The 24622-nt window shown below is 45.2% G+C and overlaps 3 protein-coding genes across 14 annotated transcripts in view; 2 read left to right on the plus strand and 1 right to left on the minus strand.

Moving 5' to 3' along the window:
• The window catches only part of LOC115616234 (ubiquitin-conjugating enzyme E2 E1), a 48554-nt gene extending 43284 nt beyond the window's left edge, over window positions 1-5270 (plus strand). For all 8 annotated transcript variants that reach the window (XM_030505245.1, XM_030505285.1, XM_030505239.1 and 5 more), the window contains one exon: window positions 237-5270. In XM_030505245.1, coding sequence (XP_030361105.1) covers window positions 237-334 — 98 coding nt within the window. In that variant the 3' untranslated portion in view covers window positions 335-5270. The remainder of the gene's footprint in view (window positions 1-236) is intronic.
• NKIRAS1 (NFKB inhibitor interacting Ras like 1) lies at window positions 3971-17398 on the minus strand. 4 transcript variants are annotated; one of them, XM_030505320.1, is made up of 5 exons: window positions 17263-17398; window positions 16743-16822; window positions 15954-16080; window positions 8976-9217; window positions 3971-6158 (listed from the first exon to the last, which is right to left on the minus strand). In XM_030505320.1, the coding sequence occupies exons 3-5, from the start codon at window positions 16045-16047 to the stop codon at window positions 5919-5921; spliced, it is 576 nt and encodes a 191-aa protein (XP_030361180.1). In that variant the 5' UTR covers window positions 16048-16080; window positions 16743-16822; window positions 17263-17398; the 3' UTR covers window positions 3971-5918. The 4 variants fall into 4 exon arrangements, with proteins under 4 accessions (XP_030361180.1, XP_030361188.1, XP_030361196.1 ...); XM_030505328.1 differs by lacking the exon at window positions 15954-16080 and adding an exon at window positions 15697-15918 and having other exon boundaries at window positions 5358-6158; window positions 17263-17378; XM_030505336.1 differs by lacking the exons at window positions 15954-16080; window positions 16743-16822; window positions 17263-17398 and adding an exon at window positions 9604-9720 and having other exon boundaries at window positions 5358-6158.
• Window positions 17361-22259, plus strand: RPL15 (ribosomal protein L15). 2 transcript variants are annotated; one of them, XM_030505301.2, is made up of 4 exons: window positions 17361-17497; window positions 18351-18535; window positions 19762-19898; window positions 21900-22259. In XM_030505301.2, the coding sequence occupies exons 2-4, from the start codon at window positions 18364-18366 to the stop codon at window positions 22203-22205; spliced, it is 615 nt and encodes a 204-aa protein (XP_030361161.1). In that variant the 5' UTR covers window positions 17361-17497; window positions 18351-18363; the 3' UTR covers window positions 22206-22259. The 2 variants fall into 2 exon arrangements, with proteins under 2 accessions (XP_030361161.1, XP_030361169.1); XM_030505309.1 differs by having other exon boundaries at window positions 17427-17497; window positions 18354-18535.
• Window positions 22260-24622: the final 2363 nt, after the last annotated feature.

Here is a 24622-nt window from a genome sequence, read left to right on the forward strand (position 1 = left end):
TTGTCTTTTAAACTCCTTGAAACTTTAATTGGCATTTTGCTCTTTATTAAGTAATAGATTAGTACATCACCATAAATACCACAGAAACGAGTGAAGATGCACACCATCGATTCGGTATATATGGGTTGCTGCAATGTACCTGTGTGATTCACCTGTATTAAATCCACACTTCAGCTTTACTTTCAAGTTGTTATTTGGTAACTTGTCTGAAATAAGTGGTTTGTTTTCTTTTTCAGCTGACCCCCTGGTTGGAAGTATTGCCACTCAGTATATGACTAACAGAGCAGAGCATGACAGAATGGCCAGACAATGGACCAAAAGATACGCTACATAAATAAGATTTTTGTGAAACTCTTACATTATTTGTCTGTGATGGAAAGAGCTGCTTATGATTTTGAAGGGGTGGGGGGAGGGAGGGTGCTGGTAAAGAGTAGGGTATTTCTATAACAGATTTTATTCAGTCTTTTATTTCCTAAGATTTTGTTGTTGTAACTTAAGGTATCTTGCTACAGTAGACAGCTAGGATTGGGAATAGCATATTTTAAGACTGTAATTAGTTCAGCAATATTAGCTCACATATAGTACCGAGGAGAATGTAAACTTCTTAGACTTCTTTGGTTTTCAATTTGCTTGCAATATGTAAAAGATTAAAACAGCTTAATTTTGTACAGGTACATATGTTGACATTTATGTAAAAGTCCTTTCAAGACTCTACACACTGTTTTTGCTTTTTGTTTTGTTTTAGGTTTGGGGCGGGTATTATGTTCTGGGTTGGGTTTGGAGTTGGTTTTTTCCTTCTTTTTTTTGTTTGTAAAAAGATGTTGGGATTGTTTTCCCCTATGGAGGGCACATTGGTATTTAACAATCCTTTTTAAAGACTGTCATCTCATGATCTGTGATACGGAGAGGTGGATATATGGCCTCAAATATGAAATGAGAAGTAGTTAGTGTATTATTTTATAAGCCAATCTATCTTTGTGAAAAGAATAAAGGTCTTAATCAGGACTTACGGTAACCTGTAGTGAAATACCTTAAGCTGTTTAACTGTAAGGCGTGGAATAGGAGTCACTCAGTGGATTGGTTGTATGTTGTGGGCTACTTAAGTCTGCATTTGTTACTGTGCTAATAAAAAGATGTTTAAAAAAAAAAAAAAGAAGAGGACAAGATTTCTGCTTAGTGCCTCGCTTTGTCATTTTTCCAGAACAGCATCTCCCAGTATGCTTCGAGGATTACAGTATGGAATTATAGCCTTTAAAGGTGTTAACGGAGCAGTGTTGGTGCAGTGCTGTGCTCCCCTTGGCATGCCTTTTGCAGCCCCAGCAGTATGGAGCTGCCATAACTTTCAGATTAGGATTAGGCATGCCAAAATGCCATTCAGGTTAGGATTAGGTGTAGGGTTCAGAGAGCCACAAAGACTACAGCTCCAGGGTGCTGGGTACCTCAGCCTCAGTTCCAAGATGCGGCTTGGATTAAGGTTAGGGTTCAAAAGAAGAGAATATCTTCATGTTTTCACCTGCTGTAGTGGAAGGTGTCCCTGCCTGTGGCATGGAGGTTGGAACCGGATGATCCTTCCAACCCAAACCATTCTGTGATTCTGTGTGTTTCTGATGGAGTGGTCTGTTCCCACTTGGAAGAGAAGGAATCATGTCCTTTTAAGCTGGCAGAAGACACCTTAAAGGAGAGTAAAGGAGACTTAATCTGTAGATCCTTTAACTAACTACAAAGTTTATCTCCTAGAGCCATGGTGTTTTTACTGAGGTGTGTCTCAACAGTGCAGTTAGTTGTGGATATAGCATTTTTGACCAGTCCTTTAAGGTAAAGGCTGGAAGTACAGATGCTTTTCACATGGCTAGTACTTCACCTTGTGACATTCTTCTGAGTGCTATGTGGTCATCTGCACTCTTGGATTTGTTTTGTTACTTTACAGTAAATTCTGTATATATTTTATATATTTCTCTTCCTATCTATATATAGATCAAATCTAACTCTGTCCAAAGTAATCTGTGAATTAGAGATACCCTTCCTTTGCTTGGGTGGTTGTGGGCAGTAGTTTGTTAACCTCTGTTGAACTGTGGTACTTTGACACAATGTATGTTTTGGCGTATGAGATCCCTCAGCTGTTTAGCTCAGCCTAGGAAAATTATTGGTACATTATTACACCACACCGGGACCATCTCTGGTAACAGTTTCCTCCTCTCCTTTACCGAGTGAAGAGGTAAATGGCTTCATCTCAGCAGGTTTTTGTCAACTCCTTGCTTCGTGCTACCAGGACATGCCAAATTAGCTATTGTAGGGAGGGAGTGATTTGGGGTGACTGATCAGCACAGTGTTTATTCAGCAGGATAGAAGTTTAAGAGCAATAGAGAAAAATGGTTCAATTTACTGATTTATTTTTCTTTTTTATAGTAATTTTTCTATTATGTCTAATATGACAGCTCAGAAGATTCTGAATTAGAATCAGATGGAAAAGACTGCTTGGTAAACGCAAAGCAGGTGCCTTTAAATAAGGAAGGTGAAATGGAGATAAGGGAAACTAGTTGCAGCTACATGGATGGTGAACGGAATACGCTCAAGGCTGAAGTGTTGCCTGTGAAACAAAAGCTATCCAATACCTCATCCAGTTTGACTTGTGTGGCATCTTCGGATAACATCATTCCCCAAAGGGTAATGCTTTATAAATCAACAAAAAGTTTGGAAGAACTGTAGAAAGCTATTTCTAGATTGCAGAGAAGGGATCTTTTCCCATATAATCCGTCTGCATTGTTGAAACTACTGAGCCACATTGAGCAGATCAGTAAGAACATGAATCCACAATAATCCAAAGAAGTTTCCTAGTGGGGTTTTTTTTTTACCTAGTACGTATGGGGAGGGAGCTGATTTGGGGTGACTGATCAGCACAGTGTTTATTCAGCAGGATAGAAGCTTAAGAGCAATAGAGAAAAATGATTCAATTTACTGATTTATTTTTCTTTTTTATAGTAATTTTTCTCCATTATCGTGGGAAGAGACTGTCTAGTTTTGTAGTAGGTAAGTGATCCCAGTGACCTAGGATAGGTTTTGAGTCAGTGAAAGAGTAAGAACAAAATACATGTTCTTCCCTTTAGCTACTACATTACAGTCTGTACTGTACTTACTAACCCTATGTAAAACTGTACTACAGTGAGTTTCATTTTTACTGAGTACCAGCCACTGCATGTAGATTGCAGAGGAGATGCTACTTTTCCACCACTTGTCAATAAAATACTATGGTATTTAGAAAGAAAAATTGATTTGAGTGCTTAAAAAGCATCAGAATAAGCCTATGAAAGAAAACAGTGGGTGGTGGTTGTTTATGTGAATGCCCAATATGATTTAAACTTGTTTCTAATGAATTTAACCAAATCAAAGATAACATGTTTGCCTTTATGTAACCTCTTTGCAGAAATGGCCTTAGTCATTCAGAAGATCCCTTTTCCTTTTGCCTTTCTTAACACATTGTCAAGTTCTGCATGTCAAGGGAGTGAGTGAGCCAGCTGATCTCATACGACACAGCTCTAGCAGCCTACAGGTGACATCAGTCTTGGCAGTGGAATTGGCACCAAGTCTGCAGGATGCAGAACCAGGAACCAGTCAGCTCCGTTCCTTCCATCTCCACACGTTTTAAGTCAATTCTTGTCAACCTGTACTCTACCGGCTCAAGAGTCAGCTTCAGTGATAATGTGCAGTTAGCAGAGGTCTTTGCTTATTTTGGTTGATCAAAGCTGAATCAAGCTCCTTCTAGAAGTGTTCTGATGAGCTGAAGAGGAGGAACATAACCAATTCCTTGGTGAGAGGTTGCAGCAAGGAGGTGAACCACTGCTGCTCTGAAGTCACCCCCACTTCCCAAGCACGCGGACAGATGCGCAGTCTTCTGCGTAAGGAGAAGCCTCAAGAACACGTGTGCTTGGTAGGAAATGAGTGAGGAGGGAGTGTTGTTCTGCAGCATCGCTGGGGACAATGACTACTACTAGCCAAGTTGGGGGAGGACATGTTATAGTGCTTACTCAGCTGCAGTGTTGCAATGGAAACAATTGTGTGTTTCTAGAAGGGCATTACACGAGCTTGCTCATTCATAATTGCTTTCTTATCTAATTCCTTGGCCACAGCAATCCAAACTATATTGAGCAAAGCACATAAACAGTTTCGTTTACCTTCATTGTAAGGGTAGGCATCCTGCTTAATTTTTAGTGAATAGTACTGCTGCTCTGACATCAGTAATGCTGACGGACTTCATTTGTCAGTATTCGGGAAGAGCAATGCTATAACCACACAGTTTAATTGTGATTATTAAGCACACTTATATTTAGCAGTTATGGTATCACAGTGCAAATATTGCTCATGGTTTTGCTGACTTACAGTGAAATTCTCAATATTTATTCAAAACAAAATGAATTTAGTGGAAAATGGATTTCCATTACAATCTCCACCCCTGGTCCCTTTGAGCCAGGTTATAGGGTTTAACATTGCAATGAACTCCTCCTTTGCTCCTAGCCTGGCTATCAACAAGAGGTTTCTGCTACAGTAATTCCCATAACATGCAACTCAAGTCCCAGTTTACAACAGTTTAAAAGTATTTCCATTACAATGACGGAAATGAGTACTTCAGTTCACCCCCTCTCCCCACTCTTGTCTTCAGGTACAAAGAAAAGCTAGTATCAGTTAGCATAAGAGGTCGTTAGAGGCTGAAAGCTGGCCACTCTATCTATGAATGGTTGCTCATTCTGTCCCTCTGTATCCAGTTTTGTTTAGTTCACTGGCAGGCTGACCTAGGACAGCAGATTCCTGCAGCACAGGTTTCCCAGTGTGGAGAGTCAAACACGGCACACGCAGTTGTGCTCCTGCTGCTGGACCAAGGCCATTTGTACGGGTATTTCTGGGCATTTGCCACAGGGATGTACCCAAAAGGCAGCCCCCTACACTCCCAAGCCCCTCTCACAAAGTAGTACAGCACTTTGTACTGGTTGTTATCCAGCCTGTAGCTTCATACCGAGGGTGGGTTACTGCAGCTGGGTTGAATGGCTGGGTAGGAGCATTCTGCAACGCACTAAGCAGAGCCCAGGCAGCGCCTCCTGCACACAGAAATGCTCTGTTCAATTTCTCAGCAAAATTATCACTCGTGTGAAGGTGACTGATTTGTACTGGACATGCTGGAACAAAACCACGTACAGCTATGTCGTCCTTCAGGTCGCAGTTAAACTAATGAGTGCTCTGAGAGCTTTTCTGGTTTGTACAAATAAATTCCTGAGCTGAAAGCGCTACTTGCCAGACTTTGCTGACAAGTTTCCTGTCAGGGTAGATCTGTTCTAGTATCTCCCACAAGATTTGGGGTTTTTTCTTTGTTTTTTTTCCTTCCAGACACGAGCAGAACTTCAGCAGCTCGATCTGCTGATAGTTGTTCCTCCTGCCCCAAAACCTTCTGCAAGAACACACTGAACTCAGCCTCGTGCAGCATCAAAAAGCCCTGTGGCCCTGTTTAAAGTCAAAGGTAAAAGGACTGTTGCCATTAAAAACATATCCTCTCTCCAAACTGAATGCTTTATTGCAGCCAGTACTATTTGTGACTAGAGGCTATAGCTCTGTCAGGGGGATTGCCTAATAAGCTTGTTGATTTGTCCCTCAACATGGCTGTATCCAGGCACAGTCAAAGCCCCAACTAGAGAGGTGTCCGCCTGTTCTACCCTGCTCTATAACCCTTGTTGCAAGATAACTCCTCTCGTTAAATGCTTTTTAGGGCTTTTATCACCAGTGACTTTATCAAGCCAACTCCACGAGAGGGAAGGATACCTCTTAGCGATAAGCTTGCAGGTTTTATTGCTGAATGAGATTATTGCTTTAAGTGAAATTGTGAGAAGCATATGGCACAGAAAGGACTTAGGCTGTGACCTGGCAGCTTAGGTAGCTTAGTTATCACAGTTATTCCCTTTGCTCTTCCTTCCAGGCAAGGGAAATGTTGATTTGTTCTGGGACTGGGAGAGTTTGCTAGCTAAGAAGGTGAAGGGCTCAAGCAGCGTTTTCCGATCTGTCACAGTCACTTCCCACAGTCTCACTTTCTCAGCCCTTGCCCATTGCTGTGCTGCTTCTGTTTCCACTTGCCTTTGGTCCACGAGGTCAGTTTTGTTTCCCAAGACAATAACTGTTACCTACAAACAAAACAAAAAGGTAAGCTTTGTACAGAATGCATGCACCACTCAGAGTGCTTTTAAACAACAGGCAAGTAGCAACATGGCTCAGACCTGTTCTTTAACTTAGCACTGGCACAACGTAAGCTGCATGTAGTTTGGAAGATCAGGGTTTGGGATTCTAATTAGCCTCATCTATGTGTGGGCTGGAAGCTGGTTTTAATCATAGGATATGCAGGACTTCCCCTTGTCCCCCCAGTTGTTTAAAGGGAAGCAATATGCAAGAGAGCCAAAAGTTAAACAGCCCTATTCTCCATTTACTTAGCAACTGACCTGCCCTAGACAAATGATAAGAACATGACATCTGAATAGGTCAGAGCAGCAGATGCTTGAGAGGTGAAAAAATGCGTGGCAGCAGAGAAAGCCTGGACCCCACAGCTGTGGATTTTGCCCAGCTTGTTTTTAACCAAGCACGCCCCAGCCCACAATACAAATAAAGCCAACCCTGCCACAAGGCAGCCTGCGCCAGCAGCCCGGGCAGGCTGAGCTGTCTCTCAGCCCAGCCAGCTGCCTGCACACATGGAAAGCCACCAGAGGGACCTATCTGGACAGTCTTCTGTTGCTGCAAGGGTCAGATAAGCACCAGCACCATCCTCTCAGAAGCAGTTTCAAGAGCAGCTGGTTAGCTAACTAGAGCAGCTCAGCTGTTTCAAAACAGAGCCCTAGTTGTAAGGATCCATCCAGTGACTTCTGTATCGCCAAGACAGTACAACGTGGCTGAGCTCAGTGGCCTGCTCGGTACTTCAGTTCTAGGAAGTGCTGAAGGGAGTGCTGGCCACTTAGAGTTACTGCTCCTGCTATTTTAAGTTAACCATTTTCTAAAAACACGTTACCAGCATCAGCTTCTAGGGGAAGCCATGCCTATATTTAGAGTTCAAGGTCCTTAGTCAAACTCTGGTCTCATCTCCACACTAGTGGTTTGACAAAGATCAAGTGATAAAGTCTTCTCTTGCTGATGATTTGGGGTTTTTGCTGTGGCCACATCTGCTTGCTCTTTCCTGTTCATCAAGCTAACTCCAGGATGTCTTTTTCTTAGCAGCTAGAGGTGTTTGTCCTGTTCCTGTGAGGTCTGAGGCTTCCTTTCCTTTCTATAGCAGCCCAGGGTGATTGGGAAAATATGTTTTCCCTCTGCAAAGGCTTTGAAAGAAGCTAAAATCTTCATATGCATTTACCACATGCTCCAACTGAATTTTACCTATGGTTAAACTCTGTCAGTATGAGAGAACACAACCTCTGTTTAGTATAACATTTGGCCAGGCTTTAAGGTGTGTGCTGGAGAGCAGAGGCAAGGAACCAGCCATCAGTGCTTTCTGTCATCTGCCACACAACAGGCGGCTGTGCCACTCAACAAGGTGAAGTTCTGCCAGCTCAGAAGCACCATGTGTGGAGAAAGATCCCTCATTCAGTTAAGGATGCTTTCTAGCAGAGCCCAAACTTTAAGCCTGCTGTTGCTATCTTAAGCCAGGACTCCTAAGCTCACCTTCTATCTATGCTTCAAAGCCTATTATATATGGACTATAAATCACAGGAATAAAACTAATTTACCCAGCTTATTATGGGCATCACTCTTTCAACTATGCCATCCTCAGTCAAGATCAACACCTTTAAGCTCTGCCAAAGGATAAACAAATTGGCTGTTTTCTAAAATACCTGCATGCAACAAGAGAGGAGTTCTGGCAGGTAACACAGAAGCGAGGGACACAGATCCTGTTTGGGCTGTGACTCCCTCTCTGCATTACAACATGCTGTAAAGTAACGCATTGGGGCCCTCAAAAAACACAGCACCCGAGAAAAAATTCCTGCTTGTCCACCTTTCCTTGCCCTGCAGGGGAGTTGTGATTGACTCCCAGATCCCAGATATACGTGACAGTCTGCAGCTCACACCAGCTGTACAAGCTAACATACCTCACCCGTGACAGCACATTCGGCTGCTGTCAGACTTGGAGCCTGCCTTCCTCCACCACCCTATGTGCTGTCAGTACTGAACGAGATACAATTTTGGAAAGTCTCTCCCTACCATTATCCAATTAATTCTTCATGTGCTTCTATTATTTTTTTTAACAGCATAAACCAGACATTTGGAAAGCTGTAGGCTAAAGACATTTAACAGGGAAAACTACTCGAGAATATAAAGATACTGTAGGAAAAGCCATAATGCCATAATGCTAATGCCACATGCAAGTTATATTTGTTTAGCTAAGCTGGAACACTGTCAGCTGAAAACACTAGCTGCTTTCTAAGGGAAAATAGAGCAGTCATTTCACACAATTGAATTGATTCAATATGGTTGTTAAAATACATTAAAGCTGCTTTGCCAATTGACTAATGTCTGGGAGACCCACTGTCAATTACACTAGTTTGTAAGCCATCAAGTACATGAATACAAAACAAACAAAGATAATACCCTTCGTTATATTATTCTATGCACTTGACTTCCCATGTACAATATCTAAAAAAACATATGAACTGCACTGCTGTAGACCATATGTTTTATTAGTCATAAGTGTCCTGGCTGGTGCATTCAGTTAACTGAATTTTAGCTGCAGTAGAGGAAGTAAGGAGGAAAAAAACCCCACATTCTTTTGTGTGACCTGCACGGCATGTGAATTAAGCTTCCCCAGCATGAGAAAGCTTCCTTTGCTGGACTGCCCACGGCTATGGGTACATTCATTTTCCTTTGTATGCGAGCTTTACAGAAACAAACTCTGTGCTTTGCAACCTTAATTTTCTATCATTGATACAGCAATAAGCCAAGCAGTTAAAGCACCCTGCATTTACCTCCTTTTTGTCTCTAAAAACGTCAATCTCCTTTTTGAGCAGTTCCACTCTTTGGAAAGCTTCGAGGCTGGTCACAGCATACACGAGAATGAAGCCATCAGCAACAGAGAAATAGTGCTTTGGCACTTCTACGCCCTCCTGCAGACCCCTGGTGTCATAAAGCCGTAACTGTTCCTTCACGCCTCGGTCTGTCTCCACCGATGCCAAATACACATCTTCCATCGTGGCACCCTCTTCTAAGCCTGTTTTAAAACAAGCAGAAAAGTTCAACTGGTGTAAGTACAGCACCACTATAGGAATTATTTGCAGTACAGCAGAATTTTACCCCACAATAGCTCTCAGTGCATGTTTGCCAGAGTGACTTGACCTGGACTCAACCTTGCCTTGACATCCCTATGAAGGGCTGTATTCATAGATCACTGCACCAGCTATTTACAATAGTGACACTGTGTAAATACAACCATCTAATATATGAACACACGATTATGCCTGTGAAATTAATCTAAGCAACATGCGCATTCAGGACAGGATAAGATATATAGCTCTTCCCCTAGGTTTCCCAAACTCCAACCACCCAAAGTACCAGTTCTGTGCCAAACATGCTGCAAATGGGCCTGCCCAAACATACCCTTTTGGAAGAACAGCCAAGGAACACCAGATAGTCAAGTACTAACACCTTGAGCCTACTTCTTTGCTTCATACTGAGCTGTATCATACAACAGAAGCAGAAGCCAAAAGAATAATTCTGGAAATGAATGTGTATTGGTGGTACAATTAACCAACAAGTAAAATCAAGCCAGAAAGGGAAGGGGAAGTTTGCATGCAAGCAAGGTTGCATGCTATATTTACTCAAATACACAGTGAGCTTTTTCCACCCCTTAGGGATTTAAAATGACTCAGGTTTGCTACTAGAAGAAAGCTCATCTACAGCGAGGTAAGAGCTCACACAAGGTAACAAGCTTTCATACATATATATCACCTGCTCCATGGTAACTATCTGCATACTGGCTCTCCTTCCTTCCTCTTGCCATGGTAAATGTGAGGTAATTCAAGACAGCTTACTTTGAACTAATTAAAATTACTTTTTCCAAGCCAAACCTGAAAACACATAGATTGCCTTAGCTTTGTGTTCCCCCTGGATGTGGGTGCACAAGGTTACAGGTCCCAACAAACTATGGGTAGTGTAGCTGGGCCACTTTCAGAGTTGGTTTTAAGTATTCATATAAGCCCTCTGCAATCCACCTTTTTTTGCCTCCACTGCACTCCTATATACATGAATTGTTTGCCATTGCAGGGCTACAGTAACAAGTCCTGCTTTATTGTCTTTGTGTGCCAAAAAGGGACCATATTAGTGCATTGTTTAAGAAAACACCAGGGATTATTTGCCCTGTGAGAATAAGGATTTTTCTACATTCAATGACACTATTCAGAATACTTGACAACAAGCTGAAGCATTCCACCCACACTGATGGTTTCCCATGATGTGTGCAGCATTCCTGTGCAGGAAAGTGGCACAAGCTGTTCTTTTTGCCCCTCTCTGTGCAGTCATCATAGATCAAACTCTTAATAGCTTTGCAACGAATTAATTTCTCTCGCCTCCAAATATAACCATGCTAATGTGCAGGAGCAGAACTAAGAGCAGAAGGACAAAACAAAGGTTAATAAAAAAAGGAAGCACAAACACATTCCGTGTAGCTGGAGAATGTGTTACAAGGGCATTTTTTAAGACCAATGTAGTAACAAAGCCCTTTCTGGATACAGCACTCTTCTATAGATACAGCACTATATTCTTGCTTTGCACCATTGTGTTGTACAGACAGGTCAAGGAAATACCTGGCATAAGGAAACACTATATTGGCAAGAAAGAATGAACCATAAGTACCAAAGTTTTCTTTTTAGAAAGCAATGAATAATGTTGTACAGGTTTTTACCATCTAAATGATGCACTGTAATTCAACAGTCTTTAATATATCACCTTCTCCTGTGACGGTCTCTTTCTAATGGCATTAAAAGTAGCAGTGAAAACTATGTCTTTAAACATCCTACTTGAAAATGAAGGGAAAAATTCAGACCCAGGACTTAAGTCAGCGGAATAGAGCAACAAATTTGAATGTGAATGAGGAGGGCATTTTGGAGGCAGCTGGAATTTCTGCATCAGTAGCAGATTCCAGAGGTAAAACTTCACCTCTGTACGCTGGGGGAGGGAGTATATGCAAGTAGATTCCTAAGCAAACACAGATAATTTTTTAGACATACCTGTGTCACCTTATCCTAGGCCCTGCTTCTAAAGCCCAGATCATGTGCTAGCCACAACATGTGACAACCATATTTACACTTCTTGCGAGAACCGTCCCAGCCAAACACTTTCCTGGTCTCCATTCAAACATGGACGGGGCTTTGAGCAACCTGGCCCAGTGGGAGGTGTCCCTGCCGTGGCAGAGGGTTGGAACTGGATGATCTCTAAGGTCCCTTCCAACACCAAACCATTCTATGATTTTATGTGCCAAGCAAGCTGTTGTACTAGCAGCAAAACCAGTCAGGAAAGCCCATTGTCCTAGGAGGGTGCCTTTTACCCACCCTATCCTCCTGTCACCGAGGACCCCCTCTCCTTCCTGCTACCAGTTCTTCTAAATTTACAGAAACGTATTTTGAGACATCCACTGCTGTGACACAGATGAACGGGCAGATGGGACTAGCTTTCAGGTTCCGAAGCTGTGGGGGGAAAAGGGAACTAACAACAGCTACAGTGAACAATCATGGTTTATTTGGAAACTAAAGATGAAGAAAATTTAGGAAGGGAAAAGAGGGATAGACAGGAGATTGATGCCGTTCTCTAGCGCCTACGTAGCTCATGCAAGTCTTGGGAGAAACAGAAAGGTCTTTGTCTATGTCACCAACTGCAGCCACAAAGGAACTGCAAGGGGAAGCCTCAGTCATAAATTGGGGGGTGTTTCAACCCCTGGTGGCTTCCCAATGAGGAAAAGGCTCGATATAGTAATGAATACTGCACACTCAGGCTAGGCAAGGCAGAGATATTGCAAATACTAAAATAAAGCAAAATTTTAAGATGGATGGAATTTCAGAAGTTCTAAGGGACTCATAAAGTCCATAAAGTCCAACATAAAGGCAGAGCAAGTTTTGTGTCTTCTTGAGTACTTTTTGAAGTCTCCTATGTAATCTCTCCTTCCCTTTTTACAGCAGGAATTTAGCAGAGAGCTCCTAAAGCCTGCTATCCCTTGTGTTTGTAAACTGCGGGATAACAGGCTTTGCTTACTTAGATCTCAAATGACAGCAATATCAGAGGATCCCTGCCTTGGGAAGAGCTGGACAGGCCCCAACAGGAGCTGGTCTATTTAGATTTAGCTGCTAGTTAAGTACTGGTCCCACCAAGTAGTGGCCACAGTTGTGACCCTCAGTTGCATACATTCAGCTCCATTTTCATCTATTTCTAACATGTCAAGCTGGCTGCAGCTCTACCAGGAGGTAGTTTTGATATAAGAAACAAAGATGTAAGAATGCATAATTTGGTTAATTAGCCTCCACATCTTTGGGGCTGTGAAAGCCAAAACCCCAAATCCTTTCAGCTGAGACCAAATGAGGCAAATTCTCTCATTATGGGTTCTACCACAGCAATATATGTTTTCATCCCTAGCTGGTAAGATGATTTGAAGTAGCTACTTAGGAATAACCTGACCACACCAGCTATTTACACAGAGACAAGGAAAATCGTATTTTCCACAGGAAGCGCTCCATCTCGTCCTGTTGAGCTGATAAGGGGCCAGAGATATTTAAAGCAGAAGGATAGACTCCTTTCCGCACCATAACGAACAGGGACACTGCTTAAGGCAAAACACCTATCCTCTTCACAGACATGTCCCATGCCAAAGTCAAGCCAGCAACTCTCCTGTTAGCCCTCCCAGGAGAGCTTAGGCCAAGCAGAGCAAAGCCTTAACACCTCTTTGGCCTGACCGTATGGCAATATAGTCCGCTGCATGACTCAAAGCTAAATCTGCACCCCATTTCAAACATCTGCTTTCAGGTTTTGTCTCATTCCTTGTATCAGTTTAGCCAGAGACGCTGCCATGCAACGTGTACATACTCTGTGTCGCTCACCTTTTTGCCCTCCTCTTTCTCATCCTAGGGCTCAAGGCAAACAGCCCCTCTTGCAATTTTAAAGCCCTAGCACAAAGGTGTGTTAGTACTACACATCTGTTGCCCATATGGTCCAGGAACAGATATTCCATTTAGGGGGTACTCTTTCCTCCTGACTACTTTTTCCTCTTTGACCTCAAGCAATCTTAGCGCCTTTGCAAGAGTGCCAGCTGCTGACCATGTGAGAAACGCAGCGCTCAGGGACTTCATTTGTGACAAGCCAGGGAGAGGCTGAAGGTGAAGGAAAAGAAACACAGTACAACTGGCTTTACAGCACCATCACCAAGTACGCAGCCAGGAGCACAGGCTCAAAGCCAAGGGCTTTATATAGCAACCTGAAACCTCCAAGGACACTAATCACTTCCCTGATAGCAGCTGTGCCACCACTCCTTTTGACAGCAAAGTCGACAGGAGGCTCTTGAGCACTGACATACACTCACAGATGATTTACAGCCCGGAGGAGACCCCCATGTCAGTGGCTGGGACACCACAGAGGTTGGCATCAGACCTTGTGCTGCTCTGAGCCTACAACCAAGTTTGAGCACGCTTCCCGTCACTAGGCGGGAGATGTGGATGCCATCAGGAATGGAGAGACTCCATGCGTTGGCTCCCCAGCCCTGGGACCGGGTGCAGAGCTGCTCCTGACGTCAGTCAGGAAGCACAGGTTTTGGAACAGCTTGTGTCCATGTTGCCGTGCCCAGTGGGCTGCCTTGCTGGTTGGCTCTGAACAGACAGGCTTTCAGCAAACACACTAGTGCCTTTCGCCTCCTGCCTCAGAGGCCAGCAGCCAAGGTGTACATGCCAGCCTTCTGGAGCTCGGGGATCAAGATTTAGTAATCACATTTTAAGCGTGGAGGGGCCACCGCTGCAACGATAGCACCAGCAATGAGTCTGTGAAGTATAAAGCAGCTCAGCTAAGGAGCAATCGAAGACTCACTATTATTCAAACTCTGTCCTTGCCCAGTGGGACCCTCACAGTGGTGTCCTGCTTCTGCAGGTTCGAGGGTTAAATCAATATAGATTGGAGCAGTAGCTAAAGATCTTCTGGGAACTTTCCAGCAGCCCATACCTCAGCACCCTCTGCCAGAACTGTCTGGCGGGCTGAAGGAAGAGGCAGGGAGGATGGTGACCACGCAGCAGGACTGCCAGGAACACCAATGTATCAGTCGATCCCCCAAAATGTGCCTGATGGCACACACGCTGGGCCATGGCTGCTCATCCCTTGAGGCTGCAGTGGCTCCATATGAGCCCTCTCCGTACTCTGATCTTGACTCTGCTATTTGCCCTCTTTCTCCAAATGTCTTGGGAATAAGATTTGACCAAAATAATAGAAAACAGGAGACTACCTTCCTCCTTCTCTCCTTGCACTCCCCCTCTGCTATCAGCTGCTCCCCCCCCTTACTGTTAACTCCAAAAAATAAGAGCAGTGCTGTGGGAAAGGAAAACTGACATTTTTAAGGAAGGAGGGGGGAAGTGCGCATTGCACAATGGCTGAGCTGGAGCAGAGCATTCGGGAGTGACAGAGGGACACCCACAGCTAAACCTTGGGCACGAGGCCTCCCTCCGGTTATGTCAGCCAGTACTCATGACGTATAATCATGTACATGGCTGGCTCCATAAATAGCTTCTCCGATCAGCAACACCCGAATATCCTTCCTGCCTGGGTCACTAATAGGAGCCCGGGGCAGGAAGTAATGCAAGGCAATACGATTTAAGTAATGTGGCCCTGCTCAGGCTGCTCGGGTGTCTCTGACAGTCACCCAGCCCCGCGCAGAGGAGCGGCAGGTTGGTAGCAACGGGAAAAACCTTTAGCCTGCAGGTTTTGCAACCTTCGTGCTGAAAGCTACACAGGGCTACGTGCGCAGGGCTCGGTAGGATGCTGGAAACAGATCTTACTGCAACATTAGAGGAAATCCTTTGAAACAAGGGCATTAGCACGCAGTTCTGTATCACGCTTTGCCAGCAAATTCCTCCCATCCACAAGTTTTAAAGGCGCAGTGACTGCAAAGCACCGTTCTAGAAACCCTACTGTTTATCCAGTAACTTACTCCAACTCCATTTCATTTACCAGCCCAAGGAAAAGATACAGACTGACTAGACATCTTCTGTCAAAGCCCTGAGATTCACCCCTGGTGCCAGCCCCTGTTTCTAGATGGGGCAGGAGTAATTTGTCAGCGTGCTGATCATTGCCCTTCCTCTCACAGACAAATCATGTGTGAAAACAAGCTGGCTTTGCCTTCGTTCCCTTTCTTTTGTGCACAGCAAGTCTCACACATCCCATACTCTTCTCCAGGTCCCTTTTCCACAGGAGAATTTATTTGAGAACTCCAAGCTTGGCCCCTGAAGTTCAACACAGAACGTGGCACCTACAGCTGAGCTGTTTTTCTTTCCAGCACTTTTATTAAATATCAGCCAAAACCAAGCAAAATAAAGCTTTAAGAAGATGGAACAAAAGTCTAAATAGTCCCTCCACTCATCATACGAGATCTATTTATTTTTCAGGCATCTACAGCATCTTTCAGGGAACGAGATATTTCTTACGTAAACAGGCAGCAAGCACATCACCTACTTTTCTGTGTTTGTTTCTTTTTAAACATTCACATATTTTCTAACTGGGAACACCACGGAAAGGGTTCTTCTCCAAGCCTCGTTTAAAAATGGGTAAATAAGGGACTATGAATTGCAAAAAATGCCCAGAGATGCAACAAAACCACATTAATTTCCTCCTTCATCCCAGTGCAGTTCACAGTCCTCTGTTACTGTTTTTTTGGGAACCACGCAGAGCAAGATGCTGGAAAAGGAAGCAAAAAAGCAAAAATATCTCACCAACAGTGTGCTTTCCATAGAGAAGCTGCTCCAAAATCGCAGTCTTTCCCACCGAGGCCATTCCACACACCACCACCTTGTAGCCCTTTCCCATCTTTCCCGAGAGGGCAGAGTCAGCAGGCGAGCCCTGTGCAGACACGGGAGTCTGTGAGCCTGGCACCAGGCACAAGTGAAGCCCACGAAAGGTGAGAGGCAAAACGGGAAGCAGCGGGTGCTCGGAGGCACAGCTCCCCCCCAGGCGCTCACCACCGACTGGTATTTTTAGGACTAGAGTTTCCTCCCACACCATTTTTCTCAGGTTTTAGGCTGCTGCCATTGCTGCTGATGCTTGCCCGCAGCCTCCCTTGTCCTGCCGGGCCTGGGGAGACAGTGAGCGCTGAAGCTGTGTAAACCCTCTGGGGCAGGGGCTGTGTTTGTTGGTACGTGTGTACACTGCAAGACCTGTGTTACTGGCTTCATAGGTTTGCTGCAGGCCTGATGGTACCTGGTGGTATCGGTATGGCTTCCAGAGCTGCAGCAAAACCGCAGTTCATTCCCTTTTATTTCATGCATAGAAAGATTCTAGCTTTTACAGGCTAGGAGCTCAAAAGTAGGAGTGTTAAAGGCAGAAGCACAGGAAAGGGAACGCAAAAGCAGGTGGGTTTTGTCTGCTTTAAATCGGTTTGGATGGGGGTTGGTTTTAGCAGGAGGCCTCCAGAAGCCGGGCAGTTCCTTCTGCCTGTGAGCCACGGACCCTAAGTCTCAGTTTGTTGCTCGGAGCAGTTTGCCCCAGGGAGAGCTGCAGAGTACCTTGTTAGGACTAGGAGGGGCTGGCGCTGTCCTGCTTCAATTCCAGTTTAGCCGGGTAACGCTTCACAAGCCAGGGCGCCCTGCAAAAGATACACCGAAAGGCGGAAAGGTCACCCCGCAGCGAGGCAGGGGCCACTTTCAGGCAGGGAAAGCCTAATTCCAGCTTTGATTCCCCAGCACCTCCATAGCAGCACACCGGGGCCGTCGCAGGGAGCGGGACAAAGCCCCCTCAGCACCAGGCCCCTTCCCTGCTCCTACAGTTCGCCTCCGCGGGCGCCGGGCAGGAGCGGGGCACACAAACGCGGGGTCGGCGGCGCAGCGCGGTACGCGGGAGGGACGGGAGCGCAGCGGGAACGGGCAGACGCTCACCTTGCCTCAGAGCCCCTGCCGCGGAGCCCCCTCGGCCTGCGGCACCGCCGGCCCCCTCCCCAGCTCCCCCAAAGGCTTTAGGGCTGTTTTAGCCCCTCTCCCCCGTTATGGTTTGACTGTGTGACGGACCTCCCGCCTCCCCCCCGCGCACCTGGGCACAGCTCCCCGCGGGCCCCCACGGAGCCGGGACCAGCCCCGCCTCTGCCGCCCATTGGCGGGCGCGGGGGCCGGGCCGGGCCGGGCCGAGCCGGGGCGGGGCGCGGCGGTTCCTCCAGCTCCAGGACTACATTACCCATGATGCCGCGCTGCCGCGGCCGGAAGCCTGATGCCGCCGCAAGGGGTTGTGGGAAGCAGGCCTCTTCCTTTCCGGTGGTGGGCGCCATCAGGTGAGGGGTGGTTTGTGCTCGGCCTTTCCCTCAATCTGCTTCCATCCCAGGCCCGAGGCGGCCATCCGACCGCGCTGCCGCCGCGGCGGGCTGGACGCGGCCGCTCCCGCGGCAAGGGGGCCGCTGCGGGCGCGGGGAGGCCTGCGAAGGGCCTGCGGGCGGGCTGCCCGCGGTGTGGGGCGGGGAGGGGGCCGCAGCGCTGCCCGGTGTGAGCGGGAGGCCGAGCGCCGCAGCGGGTCATTGCGGCCTGGGTTGGCTCCGGGTTTGCGCTTCGTTTGCGGTGTTTTCTGTCATCGTGTAATCGTAAAGGAGTTGCTGGGGACGGGAGGAGCTGGGCCGGAGCTGGGCGGGATGGAAGAAGAAGGATGTGGGAAGTCACACGTGAACAGGTCTTTTTTGTGCAAATAAATGAATGGCGTTTTGCTGCTGGTGGTTTGGGTGGGGGGTGGATGGAGTTTGCTTACATCTGCCAAGTGCTGCAGGTGTGTGAGGCCCCAAATTTAGGGGTAATTAAACCATGTGAGAATAAAGACCCCACCACTCACACTCATATACTTGTTTATAGACTGATATTTACAACTTGTTTCAGATGTTAACTAGTTTTTGGTAATATCTCACATACGCATCACAGAATTTCTCAGCTGAGGACTTTAAGAGCACATGAAAGGGGAGTAAATGCCCTGTGTCCTGTTGGAGGCTGCCATGTGTGAGCCATGGTACATGGCAGTGGTATCAAGAAGCTTGAGACCATCCTGTTTTGGTGGTGCCACAAGTATGGTTTCATGCAGTGTCCCTCTTGGCAGCTGTTCGCGTTTGGATGTGGTGCACGCTACTCACTGACCTCTCAATTCAGCAGGTAGACAAACATGGGTGCCTACAAGTACATCCAGGAGCTATGGAGGAAAAAGCAGTCGGACGTGATGCGGTTCCTCCTGCGTGTCCGCTGTTGGCAGTACCGCCAGCTCTCTGCCTTGCACCGGGCGCCCCGGCCCACCCGACCAGACAAAGCTCGCAGGCTGGGATATAAGGCCAAGCAAGGTAATGAGGCATAGAGGTGAAGTCCATGGGCTTCGTGATGGAGCAGCCTGGTTTTATGTCCTTCCTTAAACGACAGCTTAAATATTCCCCAAGAAACTGGTTCCTGCATAAAGTGAACTTAACATTATAAATGTATTCAATTGGTAGCAGTGACTGCAGCCTAAAATGTTGCTTCATGTAGCTTTGCATTTGCACCTTCTGTGGCCGGTTTGGCAGGTGGAGGTCAAGTGGGCTTTGGCTTTAATTGTTCTTGTGCTGTGTTACTGCTGCAGAGTTGGCTGGTGCTTTTAGTACTCTGGGTTTGGGGGGTGTCCTGTCTCTGCCCACGTTTTGTCACACGTTATTTTGGCTGTATTACAGCTGCATGTGCTTGAGTAAGCAAGATGGTATAGTTTGTATTGTCCTTAGAAAACTGGTCAGTGAAAGAAATTTGGGGAAAATGGCATTCCGTCTGTAACAGAAGAACAAAAGAGAAGAACCCTCTGAGAGGGTAGATTTAGATTAGGGATTAGGAATAAATTCTTCACGATGTGAGTGGAACAGGTTGCCCGGAGAAGCTGTGGCTGCCCCATCCCTGGCAGTGTTCAAGGCCAGACTGGACACAGGGGCTTGGAGCAACCTGCTCTAGTGGAAGGTGTCCCTGCCCGTGGCAGGGGCTTGGAACTAGATGAGCTTTAAGGACCCTTCCAACACAAACCGTTCTATGAAATCCTTGAAACAGTATGTTTGTTAGCTATGAAAACACAAAGCAAAGAGTCTACGCTTCTGTTAGTGTTTGTAAAGTTTGTCTAGCTTCCTCATTTTGAAGTGAGGAGATTTCAGCAGGGTTTGTGGATGGCCTGTACTTGCTAATGTCAGAATATGGGCTTTTATATTTGGGGTGGTTGTTTTGTTGGGTGTTTTGGGGTGGGTTTGTTTTGTGTTACAGCACAGCTGTAGATGTTCTTGATGTTATTTGGGACTGTATAGTGGAAGAGTGCTATAAACTCTGGTTTGGAACTAAAATACAGTCGCAACAGGACTTCGCTTCCCTGACGCGGTTGTAATGAAAATAACAAAATCATCTTGTGCTGACCACCTCCAGTTGTAGGGTATGGTGAAGATTGGTGTAGTGACCTAATTTTGCAGCATTTCACATCAAGTTTTTGGGGTTGGAAATGTAGTATGGGCATCAAAATTGCTATACTACAGAATTCCTCTAGTTCCTAAGTTATAATTTCTTTTAGGTTATGTTATCTACCGTGTCCGTGTTCGCCGTGGTGGTCGTAAGCGCCCAGTCCCGAAAGGTGCAACCTACGGTAAACCTGTGCATCATGGTGTTAACCAGCTGAAGTTTGCCCGGAGTCTTCAGTCCGTAGCAGAGGTGACTGTTTTCTGGTTATTGCCCAAACACTTCGTTTTAGGAAGGTCTTGGTCTGTAAAAGTTGAAAATACTTAGAGACAGGAAAAAACTCAAACCAAAACCCAAGTAACTGGTAAAAGATCTTGAGTGCTGACGGCAGGAGACCCTCAGAATGTCTTGAAAAGCTCTATTGAGATAAATGAAAAAGCTGTTTACAAATGGTATCTGAGGGAAGTACTGTGTAGGTGGTTTATTGAAGTTCATAGCATACACTTACTTCTAAAGCTTGCCACAATATTTCTAATGAAAACCAGACATACAACTAGATTAAACCCTGGTAAAAGAAAGGGCACAAGAAATAATTCAGATATGCCAAGGTGTCTGATTTCACTCTTCGCTAAATCCCACCTCTGTTTCCTGCTGTGTTGTATGTATTCCCAGCTTTAGGTAGTGGTCCTTTTACATAGTACAGAGGAGTTCTTAAAGCCTGTAGCAGCATGCCAGAGACCTTCTGGTTCTTCATTAAAAGACTTTGGTACCTCACAGGCACAAAGGTTGGTAGCTAACTTGTTTTTAGGTGAGATGTTGTTACCTGCCAAAATGCTTCAAACAGAAACTTTCATTAGATGAGATCTTTATAAGTTTCGTAAGGTCACAACAGTAGTGTTGGGATTAGAATTAATAGTAGTCTGTGCTCTCAAAAACAAAACGACATGAAAGAATGAAGTCTGCTCGTGGCCTTTCTGTCATGAGCAGAAGGCTTCTCTGTTCTCAGGGCTTCAAAACTATTCATAACTGGCTTCAGAAAATTGAATACGGTGGGGTTTTGTAAAGTGGGGAAACAAACGTAATTGGGACGTACTAATTTAAAAGAAACCCAGTTTAAATTAAAAAGGCAATTCTTTGTTTTGAGTGCTCATGGTATGCTCTTCATATATGCTTTTCTCACGTAGCTGATGGCCAATTACACACTCACTTGTGGCAACAGCTCATGGAAGAGGTTATTCGCCCTCAGTTTTAATTCAGAATTTTCTGACTGTGACATGTTCTTTCTTGGAAGACCTATGTTTTTCAGACAGAAATGTAGAAATGTAAAACTTCCACTGCAGCTGCCATCCACACATAGAAGCTGGTTGAGGGTTGATGGTGTTTTAATGTTTAATACATGTGTTGCTTTCACCTGCCAGAATAAAACAAGGACTTGATAGAATTTTATTACTTATGCAGAAAATAGGCAAGTGTGGTTTAGTGGAAGACTGGAGCAATAGGTTGGGATCCCATTGGGATAGAAGATGGGTGGGCTCCATCGATTCCTATTTTCCCACGGTGATGATCAAGTCCTATGATTAAACCCACTTTTAGTGTTTAAATAAGGAGTATCCTTGACAGGGGAGGCAGATGGAGTTGCATAATTGGTATTTTCTGCTTGCTTCTGTTTTCTAAACTTAAGACTGCTTCTTTCCAACCACAAGTGAGGATAGGAATAGCAAGCACTAATGTGCCAGCAGTGGAACAAAGACTTGTTACATCAGCTCTTCCTTTTCTCCTATCAGTACAGGCTTACTCTCTGCAGAAATGTCTTTCTCTCCTGTAGCTTTGGATGTGCAAATTGATCAGTCTTTCATGACTTCCCACAAAGGATTGTGGCCCCAAGTGCAACTTGTGCTCTCCATCTACATGTGAAAGTTGTTTTTAACGTTGGATATTTACTGGTTGTGTGCTTCTGTGTACAAAGTAGCTCGCTCTTTTATCTGCCAAGCACCTTCCTCCTTACATTCTTTAAAACCCGTTTCACGTAGGACTCCAGGCAGCCTTTTTTTAATACAACATTCCTTTCAGCTATTACTTTTCCTTGCATCTTTGCAACTGGAAGGAGAACAGTTCTTTTAGGAAGACAGGGTCTCTCGGGGCATATTGAAATTCCTAGCACCTACAAAGTTTAGGTTTGAGTTACATTTTTCTGCATGAGGAGTGCCCTGCATCCATGATTTTATAGCTGCCTGCATTCGTTTTTTCCCCTAGGAACGTGCTGGCCGTCACTGTGGGGCTCTCAGAGTCTTGAACTCTTATTGGGTCGGTGAAGATTCCACGTACAAGTTTTTTGAAGTGATCCTGATCGATCCCTTCCACAAGACCATCAGGCGCAACCCTGACACCCAATGGATCACCAAGCCCGTCCACAAGCACAGGGAGATGCGCGGGCTGACATCAGCCGGGCGGAAGAGTCGTGGCCTTGGCAAGGGCCACAAGTTCCACCACACCATTGGTGGCTCACGTCGTGCTGCCTGGAGGAGACGCAATACCCTGCAGCTGCACCGCTACCGTTAATTCCTGTCCATGTAACGATCTAATAAAGCTCATGCGGGTTGTTGAATTTAACAAGTGCTTCTGCTGCTTCTTGGTTTATGTGGAGAAACGTAGAGTTCTCCAGGATTAAGTCATTGCCATAGTTTTGAAAGGCTTTTTATAATGTAATCTGATGTTTGTGGACATTGTAGGCCCTGAGCATAGAGGTTTGTGATGGGTTTCACTTTTGATAAGGCAGAAAAGACACATGCAGTGTGCATTGAAAGCCATCAGGCTGGTCCATGTTCTTTTATGTTGGTCTGAGTATGCTTTGCTGTCTGTAGGTCGGGGTCTCTGTGTCCTGTGCTTAGGCTGAAGGCCAGCTTCGATCTTGTGCAATAAGATGTAAACTGAAAGTGCTAGTTTATTTTTTACAGGTGATTAAATACTAATGGCAATTTTTTTTTTGCAAGTTGTTTTTTGTATGTTTTGAGTGTGAAACCAGCTTTTGTACCTGTGTTACCTGCAAACATTGGCCAGATCAACTAAGCACAGTATAGAAAGGTAAGGCTTGCTAAGTTCATTAAACTGCGTGGTATTTTAAATACAGACACTTCACAAAGAACTGTACAATGTTTTAGGTTGAATACTAAAATCCTGACTTTAGGGTAGGTATTCATTTGTGCAAGATGCCAGGCTGTTCATTTTATATTTTCCAGTGGAGACTGTTCTTCACATCTGCCTTTTGACACCAGAACAGAAAACGTTTCTCTGGTGTTAAAGAGCTGCATTCTGATTTACTCTGCGTGGTTGGTAGGAATAATTGCATTCAAGTGACAGCTGTAATCATAGATGAACATATTTTAGGCTACATTTTGTGAAATTACAGTGTGACCTTCCAGCACGAAGTCAACTTGCACATAAACACACTGCAATTTCTGGTAAATTAGCTGGACAGCTGTCTTTAGTTCCACAGGCTTCGTACCACATCCATTGGGTAGTGATGGGAAAAGGGATCAATAGGCCCAAGAAGCAGCTGTGTCTTCCTGCAGCTTCAACTTGGGATGTGGAAAGATATTAAAAAAAGAAAGTGCTGGGACTGAAATGTCAAGATTTGCCCTTCAAACTGAGAAATTAACTGATTTTGTTCTTTAAGTTCTTAAAGGAGAATGGTAGTTTGAAGAAGAGACTGGTGGGGTGTTCTTCGAGCCAGGATGAACAGCTCAAGGGGCCAATCCTTTCATGGCATCTTTGATTCGAACAAGAAAAATAAGAAAGTCATTTTCTGTTAAAAAGTGCTGTCTGCCCCTCTAAAAAAAAGATTTTTATTGATTTTTTTTGTTTTTAACCTTCCTTGTGAAATAGCATGAGTATCCTTGAAAGCAGCTCCTGTGGTGCAGGACAGGAAGTGGACGTTGGTAGGAACAAATCTGGTGAATGAGGTCTCCCCTGGGGGTGATAGTGTAGAGAGGGGGCTCATCTCTCCTTTTTGTAGGTGTAAGGGCTTAAGGTGATGCCAGTATGACCAAGGTGCCCATTGCTTTGTTTTTAAGGTAGCAGCTTTGAGTCTGGTGACACTGTGCTAGGCCTTGTTAAGCTGTTCAGGACCCTTGCCAGCGATGGGGGAAGGTGATAGCTGGTGACCGGGCAATTGGCACTAATGCTGCGTGTCCTTTGGCAGGGTTCACAATGTCTCACACATGGGGGGTGTCCTGCAAGACCTGCCTGACGGTTCCCCTCATGATTATTAGCTTGGGGAAACCAGGCTTAGAGAGGTTCTGTGATCTCTGCCTTTCCTACTTGAGTTTTTAAGGAACTTGCTACTGTTGTGCAAGTTCAATGATTGCAAGCCTATGCTTCAGAGTTTGGTGAAAACCAGCCATCCCAGACAGTAGTTCTAGGGAGAGGCTGGTACTTGAATTCATCCCTCCTGAGACACCAAGGGTGCCTCAAACAGGAATACTAAGCCATAGCTGAAGGAGGGTAGGGGGAAGGATGAGGAAGCATCAGGAATTTCACTAGTGAAATTTAAGACACAGAGGAATCCAATAATGTGTTTCCAAGCCACAGTTGAACTGCAGAGAAGCAGGGCTGTATGATGCCAGCCTGTTTCAGCCTGGCATCGGGTGCTGCTGAAAAGAGTTGACTGTAAGTTTTTATTGGGCTGGATTTTACTTTTGTGTAAACCACGCAGATTAACTAATCGCTTAGCTTTTGGTAGAAGGTGAGAGCCTGGCAAATAACTCTGCCACTGTTAGAAACTAATTCTGTCCTCCTGAAGGGTTTGATGTGTGTAAACAGATCGTGTGACTCAGCATGTACTTTAAATAACCAAGTAGTAAACTCCCATCCATGTAGCTAATAAAGTGCTCCTTAATTGGCAACATTAGCTAAGTTGAAAAGCACAGACTTGCTAATTTGCTAATCAACAGCAACTATAATTGTTTCCTTCCATTGTC

The sequence above is a fragment of the Strigops habroptila genome, chromosome 1, assembly GCF_004027225.2.
Source record: "Strigops habroptila isolate Jane chromosome 1, bStrHab1.2.pri, whole genome shotgun sequence".
Lineage (NCBI taxonomy): Eukaryota > Metazoa > Chordata > Aves > Psittaciformes > Psittacidae > Strigops > Strigops habroptila.